The following is a 19,647-nucleotide window of genomic DNA, read 5'->3' as shown; positions in this document are numbered from 1 at the left end:
CCTACTTCAGATGAGTCACGTTCAGACGCTACAGACGTTTTCATTAGATTTTCTGGATGTCTCATGGTCTGACAAACACCGCTGTAGCTCAGCCACCTTCCACCGCAGATGCGGAAGTCCGACAGGCAGATGTGGTGGGTATGTTTGTATTACGTTGCTTAGATTGACACATGGGTGCGTCAAAAGACTCTTAATTAACCAGTATTGAAGTAGTTACAAGGTAACTGTGGCTCAATACAGTCAGGCCTCATCAAGTACTGTGTTCTGTAATGTCTAGCTGGTAAATATTTGTAATAAAATAACTAAACACATTGGGCCTCTCACTGTTCCACCTGTCTTTCCTCAATTGAATGTATAATCATTACATGTATAGGAATTACATGTAATGTCCAGGCAAAATGTCCTATTGATATAGTCTGTAACCTCCTTAATGAAAAAGCTGGATTTGGTAGCCAAATGTGGATGGAAAGTTGAAGGCCTGAAGGCCCGTGTTGACCAGTTCAGATGGCATTGGGAGATACAAGCCATGCAAATGGCAGGGAACACTGTCAAAGCAGCTTCCTATCGTCATCTGACGCATCTCCTGTGATGCTTTCAAGCTTTTTTCACTGTGACCGTTCAGTCTACCCTGAAGGCCTCCTAGTATCATGGATTACAAACTGCATCCCACCTGTTGATCACTGGTTTCACAAGTAAAACCCAGGTTTATGAGCAGATTTCTTAAGTCAAGGTCAGTATCTCCTCTTCCTGAAAATATATTATCTTTCATCATTTCTATGAAGGACTGCATTTACAAATGATTCATACTGCTTAATACTTGGTGTTTGCAGTGTATATTCTTATTCAAACATATGCCAATATGTTGTTTGAAAATAACTTTAAACAGAACATTTTATTGTGTGAGTGAAACATTTTGAATATTGTGACATTTTTTAAATTTAGTTACCAATAATTAGTTAGGCTAGCAAAATGGCTGTATTGTACTGATGTTGAAAAATAGTTTACTTTTAGGGGAGATTTCCAAGACCCAAGACCTAAAAAGTGCTTTCAATTGAGACACTTATTTCTGCTCAAGTTCTTTTTAAATAAAGTGAGCTTCCATAGACAGAAAAGAGATATGTCTGGAATAATGTAGTCTGTTTATACAGGCTGCTTCTGCATAGTATTCTGTTCTATTCACACTACCTGGTGTACCATCTCATTAATGCTCAAATTAATGTCATATTGAGAGGCCATACATTACTTTATAAAAGTGGCATAATTACTTTTTCTGTGCTGTGATAACCTCTATAAACGCACCAGGATGTTTTGTACACACTAAAAAAGTAGGGTTCCACAAGGGTTCTCTAGGAAGGGTGATGGTTCTAAATCAAATCAAATTTCATTGGTCACATACACATGGTTAGCAGATGGTAATGCGAGTGTAGCGAAATGCGAGTGTAGTGAAATGCTTGTGCTTCTAGTTCCGACCGTGCAGTAATATCTATATCTGCAGTAATAACGAATGTGGAACCATACTGACTCAATGGTTCTTTGCCATTCAAAAAATGGTTCTATCCTCTTTCAGTGATTATAAAAATGAAGGGGTGGCTAATTAGAATATTTGAGGCGTGGTTTTTCATAGCTATTTTTGTGCAACCATGAGTGAGACTCATTCCAGTTTATCTGATCTGTTGCGTTATGCTATTACATTTTGTACAGTATATGTCCAGTGATGGTGTCTTGTGAAAGACTAATGTATAGACTTGTGTCAATTGAGAATGTTTGACTAAGTCAGTAGTTCTCAATTCTCTCCTTAGCCATTCCAGAGCTAACACACCTGATTCAATTTGTTAATAAACACAATAACACAATGAACACAATAATGAAACATATGGTGTTTTAACAATATAATATGACTATTAAACCAGAATAAAAAACGTTATAGTTGTTAAAAGAACCTTTGAGATAGAGAACCTCCATAAAGGTTATTTAACCCCTATAACCTCCATAAAGGTTCTATAATGAACCATAAACAAAAATTGTTCTATAATAGCCCCAAAAGGGTTGTAACCATCGTGGAACCCTTTTTTGGTGCTATGTTGAACTTTTTTTTTTAAGAAAAGGATTCTTTATAGCACCATGCAAGTTCCATTTAGAACCTTATGAGCATGGTTCTTTATTTACAAGGGTTCTGCTATGGTTACAAGCCAAATAACCCTTATTTGGCACTATATAGAACAATTTGTTTTTATTGTGTAATTGTGCGATCCCATAGGTTTAAGTATCATGGAAGATCGTGTAAGATCCAGCTGAATGTGTAGGCTAACCCTTTTCATTGTTAAATTACCTTAATGTTGAGGATCTTTAGTTAATAACCATTTATGTGTGCCATGGCATTCTACACTGGAAAAAATGAAAATTATTTAATGATTCATCCTCAGCTCTTAAGGTTCCTTGGAGAACTCTTACGCGATAAAGAACCTTTGAGGTAAGTGTGAGGTACTTGACGTGGCATCTACGGTTCTTCAGAATTCTAAAAGTTTCTTGAAATATATGGAAGCCTGCAGATGTGTCCCTTTCATATCAGTTAAATTAACACTGTAAAGAAGTACAGTAACCCCCAGTGTAGGTGTCAATAACCAGAGTTGAACCAAAACTACACCATCACTATATTTCCCAGCATGCTTCATTGCAGTTACATTTTTAGAAATGTTTTTATCAATATCAACATTGCCTTCAGAAAGTATTCAAACCCCTTGACTTTTTCCACATTTTGTTGAGTATTAAATTGAGATTTTATGTCACTGGCCTACACACAATACTCCATAATGTCATAGCTTGCTATGGCAAGCCTATATAAGTTCATGAGTAAAAATGTGCTTAACCATAGTGATGGGCATTCCGGCACTTTTCAGTGAGTCGGCACATTCGGCTCAGCTCACCAAAAAGCTGCTTCACTTTAGAGGGGCTGATGCGGTTTCTTCTCTCAGTAATTATTTGTCCCGTTTTCGAGAAGACCCTCTCAGAGGGAACGGATGTGGCCACTATGCAGAGTGTCCCTGTCATGACTTTAGTAAGCCGTGGGTAGACAGAGGCCTTGTTCTTCCACCAGCTCATCGAATCTCCATATGGCATCTGCTGAGGGATTCCTGTGTGCTGCATCCCCAGTTGCTTTCTCGTCAAACAGCATCCAAGCAGCAGATGTTTGTGGCACTACTGCTGGTGCTTCTGCTCCATCTGATCCTTCTTCTTCCTGTTGCCCCTGTGCCTGAGCCAGCTGACTGCTGGAGCTGTCCCTCCATGCTGCTGAGGTTATTCTTTGAAGAGCCTCATCAATCGCTCTGGCATCACTGAAGGCTAACTTCTTAAACCTGTGGTCAAGTGCAGCGGTTTCTGATAGTACATGATTATATTCCGTTCTGTGGAACTTTCTGTCCGTTGATGAACATAGGGTGTCCATCAACTCTGTCACATGTCCTGTGGTTAAATTTGCTTCTCTCTGGCGGCTGGCTGTGATTCGCTGCAGACCCTTACACAGGAGTATCATTTTTGAGGCTGTCAAATAGCTGAAAAGAGAGAACAGTAACTTATTAGTTCAGGTTCATGTTTTGTCTACTGATACTACATTCTCATCTACAATTCATATACATATAAAATACTGGATTAAATAATGATGTAGTAATAACTGCTTACTGTACCTCTACTGATCTCCACAGTGACCTGCTCAAAGGGTTCCAGGACTCTGCACACCTCCTCCACCACCTCCCATTCCTCTTGGTTCAGAGCATCAACAGGTGCATTGACAATGGCCAGGGTAGAGGTGATGGCATCCTTTGACTCAAGAAACCGCTTCAACATATAAAATGTTGAATTCCACTTTGTAGTGCAGTCTTGTTTAGGCCTCAGCTCAGGCATCCCCATCTGGCGTTGTGTAGACTTTAGTTTTTCAGCACTACTGTGCTCCTGTGGATATATTCCACAGCTGCTTTCACTTTGTCCACAGTGGGCTTCATCACCTTCAGAGCATCTCTTACAATCAGGTTGATTGTGTGGCTAAGACATGGATGATGGGTCCATTTGAACATTTTCATGGCTTTGGTTATGTTAGCTACACTGTCGCTAATACAACAGACCACTTTTCCATCTACTTGCCATTCTCTGGCCACTCTCAACAGTTCCTCTGCCAAGTTCCCTGAGGTGTGTCTGTCACTGAACTCAAGGTAGTCCAGAAGACAGCTGGACATCGAAAAATCTTCAATGAAGTGACATGTAACCGACATGTAAGAAGTGGTTACCCTTGATGTCCAGCAGTCAGTGGTAAGGCAAACTGCAGTAGCTTTTTAAACTCTTTCCCGCACTGGAGCCTGTGTGCTCTCGTACAGTTGTGGAATAAGTGATTTTGAAAGGGTTTTCCTGCTTGGAATTGTATACATTGGATTTAGATTATTGCTATAATTTCTAAAACCTCTGTCCTCCACGATCGAAAATGGCTGGAAATCGGTGGCGGTCATTTTAGCCAATGCAATATCAATTTGGCCTTGTTTTGCTACAGACATAGACTTTGGCATAAACGGGTCAATAGAAGACCGTGTTGCTGTGGATTGCGGAGTAGGCCTACTTGACTGAGTGGATACAGGTGCTGGCTCCACCACTATCACTAGCAGGCCCGCTAGTTTCTCGAAGCTCCGCTACAGCTAGCTTCACAGTTGGGTGCACAGTTCTCATATGCCGCTGTAGGTTGTGCATAGAACCGGCTTTATATGAGATTTTGTTTTGGCAAATTCTACACTGTGCTCTAACATTGTCTATATTATTAAAATGCATCCAAATGTTACTGTGCTTCCGACTCATTTTCCAGCTGTCGTTTTCACAGCTGTCCTTCCTCTCTCTCCTCGGCTGCTAAGTGTGTGACTGTGAGTGAGTTGGCTCGGCCCTCCCTCACGCATCTTTGGTTCATTGGTTGACACTCCATGTCTGATTGACAGGAACAACAGGTGAGGCTGTTAGTCTGAGCAGACAGTCAGAACGAATGTCTGTGCGCTTGAGCATTTAGGCCTATATTATTTTATTTATTTTTTCGTTCTTTGAATTAGTTAATTCTATTCATTCAAATCTTTTGATTATTCACATCTTAATTTTTGTATAATTTTATAAATTGATTTGGCTCTTCTGATATGCGAGCCGGCTCCCAACGTTCACTCTTAGAGCCGACTCGTTCACGAACGACCCATCACTACTTAACCTGTTGGGGCTAGGGGGCAGTATTTGCACGGCCGGATAAAAAACGTACCCGATTTAATCTGGTTACTACTCCTGCCTAGTAACTAGAATATGCATATAATTGTTTGATTTGGATAGAAAACACCCTAAAGTTTCTAAAACTGTTTGAATGGTGTCTGTGAGTATATGTCACGAGTCCTACCGACGGTGGCGCCCCCTCCTGCTCGGGTGGCGCTCGGCGGTCGTCGTCACCGGCCTATTAGCTGCCACCGATTCCCTTTTTGTTTTTCCCTTTTTTTATGTTTTCTCACCTGCCCTGAGTTAGTCATTAGGAGGGCTATTTAGTTCAGCTGGCCCGCTTCCTATTGTGCGGGATTGTCTTTCTGTGTGTCGACTATAGTTTGTTCGACTGTGCTTGTTTTGCTGTAATTTTCCCTGTTGTTGGGAGCCCTTTAATTTTGTACGTTGTGGTTGATTAAAATTACCACACCGTGTTCGCTGCTTCCTGCGCTTCTTTCCACCACAGACAAGCCGTTACAGAATCCCGCACCACTAAGAGCATGGAATCAGCGGGAGCAGCGGGCACTCCACTACCCTCGATGGAGGAACGTGTCCTTCATAATACTTCGGTCCTGCATCGCATCGGATCCGCCATGGACCAGGTGATGGAGAGGATGGACCGATGGGAGAGGAGTGGTATCCTCTCTCCACCTACACCCCCCCCGATACAACCATCTCCTCCTCCTACGACGTCTGGCGCTGGCGCGCTTCGCCTGGCACTCCCGAGGGAGTACGATGGGACGGCGGCTGGGTGCAAGGGGTTTCTTCTCCAGTTAGAGCTGTACCTGGCCACCGTCAGGCCTGCTCCTACAGGAGAGGAGAGCGTGAGTGCCCTCGTTTCCTGCCTGACGGGCCGAGCTCTGGAGTGGGCTAACGCGGTCTGGAACGCTCCGGACTCGGCGAGGGACCACTACCCAGAGTTCACCCGCCGCTTTCGGGCTGTTTTCGACCACCCCCCCGAAGGTAGAGCGGCGGGTGAACGGCTGTTCCACCTCAGGCAGGAGACGAGGAGCGCTCAAGACTTCGCGCTGGAGTTTAGGACCTTGGCTGCTGGAGCGGGGTGGAATGACAGGGCCCTCATAGACCACTACAGGTGTAGTCTCCGGGCGGACGTCCGCAGGGAGCTGGCCTGTAGGGACACCAATCTGTCCCTGGACGAACTGATTGATATGTCCATACGGTTGGACAATTTGCTGGCTGCCCGCGGGCGTTCGGAGAGGGTCCTGCCCGTTCCACCCCCGGGCATCCCCGCCCCTACCCCTATGGAGGTGGGGGGGGCCGTGTCAAGGGGCACCGGAGGAGGTGGCTTCTCCTGCACCAGCTGTGGTCGGAGAGGACACATGGCCGACCGGTGCTGGAGGAGCCAGTCTGGGAGTCGAGAAGGCAGGCAGAACACTTCTCGGTCACCTCAGGTGAGTCAGCACCAGACTCGCCCAGAACCCCCTGTTGGTCATGTGTTTTTGCCTGTTTTATTTTCTAACTTTTTTCCCTCTTCCCAGCATAGGGCGCTAGTCGATTCAGGCGCAGCTGGGAACTTTATGGACCGTGGACTTGCCATTAAGCTGGGCATTCCACGGGTGCCGATAGATTCCCCCTTCCCCGTGCACTCCTTAGATAGCCGACTATTAGGGTCAGGGCTAGTCAGGGAGTCTACGGTGCCGCTGGACATGGTAACGCTGGGGAGTCATAAGGAAAGCATTAACTTTTTCCTTATTGATTCACCTGCGTTTCCGGTGGTGCTGGGGGTCCCCTGGCTGGCTGGTCACAATCCCCTCATTTCATGGAAACAGGGGGTTCTCCAGGGGTGGTCGGAGGAGTGTTCAGGGAGGTGCCTAGGAGTTTCCATAGGTGCCACGTCGGTGGAGAGTCCAGACCAGGTGTCCACCGTGCGCATTCCCCCTGAATACGCCGATTTGGCGATCGCTTTTTGTAAAAAGAGAGCGACTAAATTACCACCTCATCGACAAGGGGATTGTGCGATAGATCTCCAGGTTAACGCTACGCTTCCCAGGAGTCACGTGTACCCCTTGTCACAAGAGGAGACGGTGGCTATGGAAACATACGTCACGGAATCCTTGGGACAGGGGTACATTCGGCCCTCCATCTCACCCGCTTCCTCGAGTTTCTTTTTTGTGAAGAAAAAGGAGGGAGGTCTGCGTCCGTGCATTGATTATAGAGGTCTAAACGCGATCACGGTGGGGTTTAGTTACCCACTACCTCTTATCGCTACGGCGGTGGAATCATTTCACGGAGCACAGCTCTTCACAAAATTGGATCTCAGGAGCGCGTATAACCTGGTGCGTATCAAGAAGGGAGATGAGTGGAAAACCGCCTTTAGTACCACATCAGGCCATTATGAGTACCTCGTCATGCCGTATGGGTTGAAAAATGCTCCAGCCGTCTTTCAATCCTTTGTTGACGAGATTCTCAGGGACCTGCACGGGCAGGGCGTGATTGTTTATATCGATGACATTCTGATATATTCTGCCACCCGCTCCGCGCATGTGTCCCTGGTGCGCAAGGTGCTTGGTAGACTGCTGGAGCATGACCTATACGTTAAGGCTGAGAAGTGTGAGTTTTTCAAACGAGCCGTCTCCTTTCTGGGTTATCGCATTTCCACCACGGGGGTGGTGATGGAGTGTGACCGCGTTAAGGCCGTGCGTAATTGGCCGACTCCAACCACGGTGAAGGAAGTGCAGCGGTTCTTGGGCTTTGCCAACTACTACCGGAGGTTTATCCGGGGTTTTGGCCAGGTAGCGGCTCCCATTACCTCACTGCTGAAGGGGGGGCCGGCGCGTTTGGGGTGGTCGACGGAGGCGGACAGAGCCTTCAAGAAGTTGAAGACACTGTTCACCGACGCGCCCGTGTTGGCGCACCCGGACCCGTCTTTAGCGTTCGTAGTAGAGGTGGACGCATCCGAGGCTGGGGTGGGTGCCGTGCTATCACAGCGCTCGGGTGCGCCACCGAAACTTCGCCCCTGTGCTTTCTTCTCAGGGAAGCTCAGTTCGGCGGAGCGTAATTACGATGTGGGGGACAGGGAGTTGCTAGCGGTAGTCAAAGCCTTGAGGGTGTGGCGACACTGGCTTGAGGGGGCTAAGCACCCCTTTCTCATCTGGACCGACCACCGAAACCTGGAATACATCCGGGCAGCGAGGAGACTGAATCCACGTCAGGCAAGGTGGGCCATGTTCTTCGCCCGGTTTAGGTTTACCATCTCATATAGACCGGGTTCCCTAAATACTAAAGCCGACGCGCTGTCCCGTCTGTATGACACGGATGACCGACCCATCGATCCAACTCCCATCATTCCAGCGTCAAGGCTGGTGGCACCAGTGGTGTGGGAGGTGGACGCGGACATCGAGCGGGCACTGGTGTTGGAACCTGCGCCGACGCAGGTGCCCGAGGGGCGCATGTATGTGCCGCTCGATGTTCGCGATCGGTTGATTCGGTGGGCGCACACGCTATCTGCGGCGGGTCATCCTGGTGTAGAGAGGACAGTGCGGAGCCTAAGGGGGAAGTATTGGTGGCCCACCTTGGCTAAGGACGTGAGGTCATATGTTTCTTCCTGTTCGGTGTGTGCCCAGAGTAAGGCTCCTAGGCATTTACCGAGAGGGAAGTTACAGCCCCTCCCCGTTCCGCAACGACCATGGTCCCACCTGTCTATTGACTTCCTGACAGATCTTCCCTCCTCTCAGGGGAACACTGCGATCCTGGTGGTTGTGGATCGGTTTTCTAAGTCCTGCCGCCTCCTCCCTTTGCCCGGTCTCCCTACGGCCCTGCAGACTGCGGAGGCCCTATTTACCCACGTCTTCCGGCACTACGGGGTGCCGGAGGATATTGTCTCTGATCGGGGTTCCCAGTTCACATCCAGGGTCTGGAAGGCGTTTATGGAGCGGCTGGGGGTCTCGGTCAGTTTAACCTCCGGTTATCACCCCGAGAGCAATGGGCAGGCGGAGAGGGTGAACCAGGAGGTGGGCAGGTTCCTGAGGTCGTATTGCCGGGACCGGCCAGGGGAGTGGGCGAGGTATATTCCCTGGGCAGAGTTAGCCCAGAACTCACTTCGCCACTCCTCTACTAACATGTCACCCTTCCAGTGTGTGTTAGGGTACCAGCCGGTCCTGGCCCCATGGCACCAGAGCCAGACCGAGGCTCCTGCGGTGGAGGACTGGGTTCAGCACTCCAAGGAGACCTGGAGAGCAGTACAGGACTCACTGAAGGAGGCCAGTGCCAGGCAGAAGAGGAGTGCTGACCGCCACCGCAGTGAGGCGCCGGTGTTCGCACCGGGTGACAGGGTCTGGCTCTCGACCCGGAACCTGTCCCTCCGCGTGCCCTGCCGGAAGCTGGGGCCGCAGTGTGTGGGGCCCTTCAAAGTCCTGAGGAGGATAAACGAGGTGTGTTATCGGTTGCAACTCCCTTCCTATTACCGTATTAACCCCTCGTTTCATGTGTCTCTCCTCAGGCCGGTGGTAGCTGGTCCCCTACAAGAAGATGAGGTGCCGGAGATCTCTCCACCCCCCCTTGACATCTGGGGGTCCCCGGCGTACAGCGTAAGGGCCATTCTGGACTCGAGACGCCGGGCGGGGGGCCTGCAGTACCTCGTGGACTGGGAGGGGTACGGTCCGGAGGAGAGGTGCTGGGTACCGACGGAGGACGTCTTGGACCCATCCATGTTGAAGGAGTTCCACCGCCTCCGTCCGGATCGCCCTGCGCCTCGTCCTCCGGGTCGGCCTCGAGGCCGGTGTCGGCGCGCTGCAGGAGCCGCGCGTCAGGGGGGGGGGGTACTGTCACGAGTCCTACCGACGGTGGCGCCCCCTCCTGCTCGGGTGGCGCTCGGCGGTCGTCGTCACCGGCCTATTAGCTGCCACCGATTCCCTTTTTGTTTTTCCCTTTTTTTATGTTTTCTCACCTGCCCTGAGTTAGTCATTAGGAGGGCTATTTAGTTCAGCTGGCCCGCTTCCTATTGTGCGGGATTGTCTTTCTGTGTGTCGACTATAGTTTGTTCGACTGTGCTTGTTTTGCTGTAATTTTCCCTGTTGTTGGGAGCCCTTTAATTTTGTACGTTGTGGTTGATTAAAATTACCACACCGTGTTCGCTGCTTCCTGCGCTTCTTTCCACCACAGACAAGCCGTTACAGTATAACAGAACTCATTTGACAGGCCAAAACCTGAGAAGATTCCAAACAGGAAGCGCTCTCTCTGACCATTTCATGGCCTTCTTGATCATCTCTAACCAAAACAGGGGATCTCTGGCATGACGTGACATTTTCTAACGCTCCCGTAGGCTCTCAGAAGGCGCCAGAAAGCTGAATGGTGGCTTTGCAGGCCCTGGCTGAAAAACATTAGCGCATTTTGTAAGTGGTCGATCTGAGAACAATGAGACTAGGGCACGCGTGCCCGAACTGACACCATGTTTACTTTCTCTCTCTTTGAACGAAAACAACCACTCCCGGTCGGAATATTATCGCTTTTTTACGAGAAAAATGGCATAAAAATTGATTTTAAACAGCGGTTGACATACTTCGAAGTACGGTAATGGAATTTTTGTCACGAAACGCGTCGGGCGCGTCACCCTTATTTACCCTTCGGATAGTGTCTTGAACGCACGAACATAACGCTGCTATTTGGATATAACTATGGATTATTTGGGACCAAACCAACATTTGTTATTGAAGTAGAAGTCCTGGGAGTGCATTCTGACGAAGAACAGCAAAGGTAATAACATTTTTCTTATAGTAAATCTGACTTTGGTGAGGGCTAAACTTGGTGGGTGTCTAAATAGCTAGCCCTGTGATGCCGGGCTATCTACTTAGAATATTGCAAAATGTGCTTTCACCGAAAAGCTATTTTAAAATCTGACATAGCGAGTGCATATAGGAGTTCTGTATCTATAATTCTTAAAATAATTGTTGTGTTTTTTGTGAACGTTTATCGTGAGTAATTTAGTAAATTCACCGGAAGTGTTCGGTGGGAATGCTAGTCACATGCTAATGTAAAAAGCTGGTTTTTGATATAAATATGAACTTGATTGAACAAAACATGCATGTATTGTATAACATAATGTCCTAGGTGTGTCATCTGATGAAGATCATCAAAGGTTAGTGCTGCATTTAGCTGTGGTTTGGGTTTATGTGACATTATATGCTAGCTTGAAAAATGGGTGTCTGATTATTTCTGGCTGGGTACTCTGCTGACATAATCTAATGTTTTGCTTTCGTTGTAAAGCCTTTTTGAAATCGGACAGTGTGGTTAGATTAACGAGAGTCTTGTCTTTAAAATGGTGTAAAATAGTCATATGTTTGAGAAATTGAAGTAATAGCATTTCTAAGGTATTTGAATATCGCGCCACGGGATTACACTGGCTGTTGAGTAGGTGGGACGCAAGCTTCCCACCTAGCCCATAGAGGTTAACAAGTCACATAATAAGTTGCATGGACTCACTCTGTGCGCAAACATAGTGTTTAACATGATTTTTGAATGACTACCTCATCTCTGTACCCCACACATAAAATGATCTACAAGGTCCCTCAGTCGAGCATTGTTTTTCAAACACAAATTCAACCACAAAGACCAGGGAGGTTTTCCAATGCCTCGCAAATAAGGGCACCTACTGGTAGATGAGTAAAAACAAAATGAAAAAAAGCAGACATTGAATATCTTTTTGAGCATGGTGAAGTTATTAAGTTATTACACTTTGGATGGTGTATCAATACACCCGATCACTACAAAGATACAGGCGTCCTTCCTAACTCAGTTGCCGGAGACAAAGGAAACCATTCAGGGATTTCACCATGAGGCCAACGGGTGACTTTAAAACCGTTGCAGAGTTTAATGGCTGTGATGGGAGAAAACTGAGGATGGATCAACAACATTGTCGTTACTCCACAATACTAACCTAAATGATAGAGTGAAAGAAGGAAGCCTGTACAGAATAAAACTATTCCAAAACATGCCTCCTGTTTGCAACAAGGCATTAAAGTAAAACAGCAAAAAATGTGGCAAAGAAATTTACTTTATGTCCTGATACAACGTGTTATGTTGGGACAAATCCAACACAACACGTCACTGAGTACCACTCTTCATATTTTTAAGCAATGTGGTGACTGCATTATGTTATGGGTATGCTTGTAATCGTCATGGACTAGAGAGTTTTTTTAGGGCTAAAAATAAACGGAATAAAGCTAATCACATGCAAAATCCTAGCGACAACCTAATTCAATCTGCTTTCCAACAGACATTGGGAGACAAATTCACCTTTCAGCAGGACAATAACCTAAAACACAAGGCCAAATTTACACTTGAGTTGCTTACCAAGACGACATTGAATGTTCCTGAGTGGCCTAGTTAGAGTTTTGACTTAAATTGTCTTTAAAATCTATGGCAAGACTTCAAAATGTCTGTCAAAGCTATTTTTTATAATAATGTATGATCCAGGTGTGCAAAACTCTTAGAGACTTATCCAGAAAGAAATGTATTGACTCAGAGGTGTGAATACTTATGTCAATTAGATATTTCTCTATTTCATTTTCAATACATTTGCAAAATTGTATAAAAACTTTCACTTTGTCATTATGGGGTATTGTGTGTAGATGGATGAGAAAAAATTATATTTATTCCATTTTGAATTCAGGCTGTAACACAACAAAATGTGGAAAAAGTTAAGGGGTTTGAATACTTTCTGAAGGGACTCTTCCGACATGTAAATGATTGAGAGGACATACAGAACAGTGTACATAGTACGTGCATTGTTCTAAGTTTTGTTTATTGATCAGAGAGATTGACAAGAGCCATTTAGTGCACCATCAGCAGTTCAGCAGGACAAGCTCACTGCCTGCTATGTTTGTGTTACGGGGAAAATGCAAAGTAATGCAAAGGAAAGTTTGTCTAGTTAAATTATGACTTTGTGTACTTCAGGGAAAGGAGCACATGAGATAAGAGGTTAATAATGGTTATGAAGTGTATTTGTTATTTAAGTAGCTACCTCAGAGGGAAATATAAAAAAAGAAAAGGAAATACATTCCCAGAGATGGATAATAACATCTGAATAGAATAATAACAGCAACAAATAGACACAGACTCAAATGAGACAAATATAACAACAATGGGTATTGACTATCAGAAAATGTATGTTATGTCTTCACTTTTTGTTTCACTCGAAGAGCCAAACATTGTAATTAAGTAATGTGTCCAAATTATTGAAGCAGTGTCCATCTTCTTTACCTCCATCAGACAAACGATGTGGGCCAGAGCTGTAATACTTTTCATTGGTGTGGTATTCCACTACAACCAGGTAAGCAGTACATTGTAATGGTTTTTGAAATGAGCCGGTAAGACAATTTACACAAGAGCCATGGATGTTATCCAAGTAAATCAAGTATAGCACAGATAAAAAGAAAACATGTTATAGAGAAATGGAAGTAGCCTAATTAATGTATATTATCTCACAGATTAATTCTAGTGGTCAGAGGGGGTGTGGTATATGGCCAATATACCATGGCTAAGGGCTGTTCTTATCCACAACACAACCCGGAGTGCCTGGATACAGCCCTTAGACTATGGCTGTCAGCCAATCAGCATTCAGGGCTCAAATCAGCCAGTTTATAATGTTCCTTTAGTGATGAAATATAATGTGTCCCTCTCTTCATTGACACAGGCCTTAGCAGTGGGTGAGTTATTTATACATTTATGTCTGAATACATAACAAACCAAGCAGCTTACTCTATGAAAAGAACCATAAAGGGAATACATGAGGAAAGGTGAAATTACTAAGTAACTCACACAAGCAGATGCACACTTGAAGACCCTCTCCTCTTATCATTTAAATCAGAAGTCGAACAGGCTCTCATGCCTATTTGCCAAAATGTTTCCTTTATGTCACGGATTGTTTTAGATACCTACATGGCTGAGTTCATGATAGAAAGCAATGCTACGTTCAACGTATCTGGTGCTCTATCAGCAATCAAGCAAATAACAACACCTAATATAACAATGACTATTGGACTGCTTGAACTAACAGCAGGTACAGTATCACTATTTCTACCAAATATGGTTTCATAGAGAAAAATGTGTTTAAAAAAATGCTCCTCTATCAGTGTTTCATCCATAGCCCGATTGATAATGTGTGTTTCTTTGTAGAATGTCAAATTGTTGGGAATGCTTCTACATGTAACTGTTCATCAGCGTACATCTGGAGTAACGACGTGTGTGGCAATTTCCACTGTTGCAATGACTCATATTGTAACGCAAATATTTCTCACTACCCAGCCCTCTGCATACCCAAAGTGAAAGGTACTATTGCTGATACTGTTATTTCTACTATCATTCTTCTATATGATCAATAGCCTAGCCATAGTTGATATTATTTTAAAAAGTATTGTTATGATTCCTTCTTCATTGTATCATTGTTGCTGTTGTTTCTACTAATTGTCATCCACTGCTATTATTAATGTAGTTATTGTTATTGTTGCAGTGTTACTGTACATTTTACTCTATTATAATTGTTTTTTTTTTACATAGTTTGCTTTAATGGAACAGTCCAAGTGAAATTAACAATTAATCAAACTGATACTATCAAAAAACAGGTACATTTTTATTTTTATTTTAAGGAATTCAAATTCGCTGAAATAGTAGTTTTGGTTTTGATAAAAATGATTAACATGTATAATGAGTTAAAGTGACACCTGAACACACAGTATATATAATATTGATGATAACATTTCCTTTTTCTCTCAGCTTACAGATGGTTTTAAACAATTACATGGGTTTGGGTGCCTCAATGTGTCTGGACCGAGGTAATGAAATCTAAATGTATTAGATGTATTTACTCATTGCTTAATATTTGGCAGAGTGCTTGTTTTTCTCCCCAAAGGTGCAACATCAATTTCTGTTTTTGTCTCCCTTTCACCCATTGGCAACTCAATACTGACACATAAGGGATTATGGACAAATTGTTGATTTCAAAGTGGATCTCAGTGTCATATTTCTGACTGATACACTTGCAAAAATAATAGCTGACCTGGAACGTACTGTTGGCAAAATAGCTGTTGAAACATCAGGTAAATACCCTGCCCTTTCCATTACAGTACAGTCATTTCACATAGTGATATTAAGACCATGAGTAGATCTGCCAAAAACACCCGGGCATTAGGCTCAGATAAGTCACAAGAGGAAATATTATATACAGTATATATATAGATTTTTTTTAAATGGAGTCTCTGCACACTCCAATCAGTTGCAGTTTCAGAGTTTAACTTGCTAAGCTTTTGGTACTATGATGACCTTCGCCGGATCATACAAACAAGTGCAGAGACCAGTTTCATATTGAGATATGTGGCAAGGATTATGGTATGAAATAGATGATGTTATGTTGGAAATGATTATGTAAAGCGTGTAAGGATGTATTGTATTGTTTATTGCATTGATACTGTATGTTTTTGCTTTTCCACAGGACTCGTGAGCATTCAGTATCCAATGGGCAAAGTGAAATTCTCCTCAACACCGACGCTAAACTGCAGATTTGAAGAGAAAACAAACGGCTCTTGGAGCTGGAACCTGTTAAAAGGAAATAAGACATTTGATCTGAACACTGGAAGCAGCATAACCGTCTCATTCCCCAATGAAACGTCACCCAATTGTACCACAGTCCAAATTATAAAGTTGTCAGGGAACTGGGCAGGTGAGTCTGAGAGACCTATGATGCTTGCCAATATAAGTCGAGGGTGTAGGATTCTATTTCATGTTTATGAAGTCATTGTAAATATAGCATCTCATTTTGTTCGATGCTGAAATAGGCCGACTGATGATAATGTATATTGCTTTTTGAGTGATGATTAACTATTTTATCCCTCTTTTAAATGCTTCTGAAGGGATTTATAAGTGTGGATTTTCCAAAGGGTCCATTGTGCACGCAGCCTCTGCAGAGTTGAAGGTAGCCCTGCTACCAGATAAGATCACCATGACGATTGACCCACTGACTGTAGAATGCCAAGATGCAGCGCCTTCTGTGACAGTCACCGCAACCATCGATAAAAGCACAGAGCAATATACGGTCACTTGGTTATACCAAAATCATCTCCAAACTCAACCAGGTACCAGGAACTCTTAGTCTTGTGTCTTGAACTATGTATCACCTTGTTTATTTTTGTGCTCAAAAGGATTCAAGTTGCAGTAACTTGATTAAAATAAGCAGTTGCTTATCAACAGATAGTTTGTTGATAGTATGACCATCTGTAGAGCATCTACAGATGGAAAATCTTCACTATCCAAATAAAGTGTGACCACATTCTATTCTAGTACCACCAGCGGGGACAGCCTACACCACAGTGATATCTCTAAATTGCAGTCCATCAAGCTCACCCCATGTTGTCGTCAGCTTTAAAAACGAGATGAATGAGATCAAGAGTGCAAACATAACTATCCCAGTGATATATGGTATGTTCAGATTGTATGACTCCATAAAAGTAAATAAAAAAATAAAAAGAAGAAAAGCCATACCAGTTAATTACTATCCCTCAAATGTGTTTCTTAATTGATTTGTTAAAGTCCCCTTACATCCAGAAGGGATGAAGAAGATGAATTAAGTTCACTCAATGAAGTGGAGGCTTATTAATACTCTTTACTGCTGTTTATATTCAGCTCAGGACAAGAACCAGGCTTGTCCTGAAGAAAATAATGTTTGGCCAAAAACCCCAAAAGGTGTAACTGTTACCATCCGAGAATGTGATGTGAATAGAGTGGGGTACAAAGAGCGGACATGCAAGGGGCCTGAATGGATGAGTGTGCTGGATAACTGTGTTAATGAGGAGCTAAACAAAGTTGTCAATGCAGCAGCAGTGAGTATGGCCTTTCACATTCTGCACTCACACAACTCGTATACTGTAAAGTTGATATGGAACATTGGTAATGTTTTGGTGAATGCCTACATTTTCTGTAAAAGTGCTTGCATTCCTGCCATTTAGTAATATGACAACACTACTCACGGGTTGGTCATATGATATCTCACATTCTTCTACTACACATCCAGCCACTGGAATGATGTGTGACTTGCGTTGAATTACTCTGGGCCTGTAGAATGTGTTGGTATAGGAAACAAAGTTACTATTCCATGTTTGTTTTTACATCACAGAATTTTAAAGAGGGACTTGGGGCCACTCTGCAGGTTGCTATTCAAATCTTTTCTGATTTGAAGAAGAGCATGGTTGCTGACTCAGCTGCTGATCTGAGTGCATCCATCAATGTTCTGGATATCATGTCGAGAGCATCAGAAACCATCACCCTGGATAACTCCATTTTAGATGTGAGCCATACCCCAAACAAGAGTTATACAGTCGTGTACAATATATTTCATACAGAAACATAAACGTATATTTATTTTTCAGACATTTCTTGATGCAGCAAGCAACATGTTAAATAACTCTTGGAAGGCAGCCAACAAAACCCTTGAATACGACATGTCCTCAAAATACCTCTTGTCTGTCGAGGGTCTGGTGAATAACATCAAAATGAATACCAGTGACGGAAATGACACCCCAAATATACAACTCAAACTCTGCAATGTTCAAAACAGCACATCTTGCAATGACATTGTGTTTGGTGTAGAGGTCAAATTGGCCCTGTCCTCAGGAATAGTGAAAACTGTGGGAGTAAAAAACCTAGCTGACAAATTAAACAATTCAAATTTCCCAGGCTATAACTTCCCTGACATTGTGGTGTCAGTCACACTGCAAAGCAGCAATGACTCCAAAATAGACATCAAATTGGACTTTCCCATCAACCAGTCGATGGCTCAAGACTCCAACATCCTCTGTGTGTTCTGGAACACCACGTTGAACGAATGGTCTGAAGAAGGTTGCAAGTGGAAGAAAATCGTCGACAATAGAAGCTCTTGCGAGTGCACCCACCTGACCTCCTTCTCAGTGCTGATGTCAAAGATCCCGGTGACCCTGCTCTTTCAGGATGAGATCACCTACGTGGGCCTCGGCGTGTCCATCTGCTCCCTTCTCATCTTCCTCATCATCGAGGCGCTGGTGTGGTCGGCCGTCGTCAAGTCCAACCTCTCGCACTTCCGCCACACGGCCTTGGTCAACATCTCTCTGTGCCTGTTACTGGCCGACTGCAGTTTCCTGGCCGCCTGCTTCTCCAGCATCAAAACTTCTACTTGGTGCCTCATCCTGACCGTGACCAAGCAGTTCTTCTTCCTGGCTATGTTCTGCTGGATGCTATGCCTCAGCATCATACTACTACACCAGCTCATCTTCATCTTCCACCCGCTGAGGAAGAGTGTATATCTGCTCCTGTCCACCATCCTCGGCTACATCTGTCCCACAGTGATAGTGTCAGCTACCTATGTGTACTACAAATACACAGGGAAACCCTACCACAACACGGAAACCTGCTGGCTCACTTACGAGGGACTTCTGAAGGGGTCCATTCACGCATTTCTTCTGCCCGTCGGGACGATTGTTTTGATGAATCTCTTCTCCATGGCTGTTGTCATCATGACACTCCTAAAGTCCACTGTCTCTGATGGGAGTAAAGCCGATGAGAAAGAGGCAGCCAAAAGCATCATGAAAGTGATGGTCTTTTTAACACCAGTCTTTGGGGTAACATGGGCTTTGGGATTCTTTGTGCTGCTCACTGATGTCAAAGCACCAATGGGTGTTGTGATGCGTTATGCTTTCACCATCATAAACTCCTTTCAGGTACTTTTTCATCCATTTTCCATTACAGATATTCCTGTCTGAAACTATTGAGTGAAATTAGCTGTAATTAGTTTTTACCATTGTATTCAATGTGTGATGTTTTTCAGGGCCTCTTCATTTTGCTGACTGGATGTTTTGCAGAGAAAAGGGTATTTGTCCATCCTTAAAGATCTTATATAATTTAATAGTGTTACAATAGTGAATAATGTATACTAACTGTATAGATATTATGTACCCTTACTACTACTCCTTCTTTGTCATGTTAATACCAGGTGAGAGATGAGGTCTTGAAACTTTTTTTGGCTGGGGTGAGTTCTGCTCTTTTTTTTCCTGCTTTTGTTTTCTTTCCTTTCAATTATAGAGCAGTGAAATGTGGTTCAATCTTTCTTCAAGTTGCTCTTATACCTGTGTAGGAATGCTATAACTACGCTAGTTACAACATTGTACTTCCATAGTACTATGGTAGTTTTCTTGTAATGACATAGTAATGAAAGTGGATGGTTTTACACAAATGGAATACTTAAGCAATAATGCGGAGGAGGTGTGGTATATGGCCAATATACCATGGCTAAGGGCTGTTCTTAGGCAAGGCGCAATGCGGAATGCCTGGATACAGCCCGTAGCCGTGGAATATTGGCCATATATCACAAACCCCTGAGGTGCCTTATTGCTATTATAAACTGGTTAC

General features: G+C 44.1%; 1 protein-coding gene across 4 annotated transcripts; it reads left to right on the top strand.

The window, feature by feature from the left end:
• Positions 1-583: 583 nt before the first annotated feature.
• adgrf3b (adhesion G protein-coupled receptor F3b) lies at positions 584-19,526 on the top strand. Of its 4 annotated transcripts, XM_029733507.1 has the most exons (17): positions 584-730; positions 2,424-2,470; positions 13,489-13,549; positions 13,913-13,925; positions 14,150-14,278; positions 14,395-14,547; positions 14,776-14,840; positions 14,992-15,050; positions 15,193-15,314; positions 15,707-15,934; positions 16,125-16,346; positions 16,552-16,689; positions 16,894-17,090; positions 17,384-17,554; positions 17,637-18,959; positions 19,067-19,108; positions 19,232-19,526. In XM_029733507.1, the coding sequence occupies exons 3-17, from the start codon at positions 13,496-13,498 to the stop codon at positions 19,370-19,372; spliced, it is 3,057 nt and encodes a 1,018-aa protein (XP_029589367.1). In that variant the 5' UTR covers positions 584-730; positions 2,424-2,470; positions 13,489-13,495; the 3' UTR covers positions 19,373-19,526. The 4 variants fall into 4 exon arrangements, with proteins under 4 accessions (XP_029589367.1, XP_029589366.1, XP_029589368.1 ...); XM_029733506.1 differs by lacking the exon at positions 2,424-2,470; XM_029733508.1 differs by lacking the exons at positions 2,424-2,470; positions 19,232-19,526 and having other exon boundaries at positions 19,067-19,218.
• The last annotated feature ends 121 nt before the right edge of the window (positions 19,527-19,647 follow it).

The sequence above is a fragment of the Salmo trutta genome, chromosome 35 (genome assembly GCF_901001165.1).
Source record: "Salmo trutta chromosome 35, fSalTru1.1, whole genome shotgun sequence".
NCBI classification, from domain to species: domain Eukaryota; kingdom Metazoa; phylum Chordata; class Actinopteri; order Salmoniformes; family Salmonidae; genus Salmo; species Salmo trutta.
Note: the sequence above shows the minus strand (reverse complement) of the source record. Positions and strands in the feature narration are given on the sequence as shown.

Bases quoted from the DNA above. Each gene is read 5' to 3' on its own strand.
- adgrf3b (XM_029733506.1), top strand. From the start codon at position 708: ATGAGCAGATTTCTTAAGTCAAG. The intron at 731-13,488 runs GTCAGTATCTCC...TACCTCCATCAG, and splicing joins AGCAGATTTCTTAAGTCAAG to ACAAACGATGTGGGCCAGAG. The intron at 17,091-17,383 runs GTGAGTATGGCC...TTTACATCACAG, and splicing joins AAGTTGTCAATGCAGCAGCA to AATTTTAAAGAGGGACTTGG.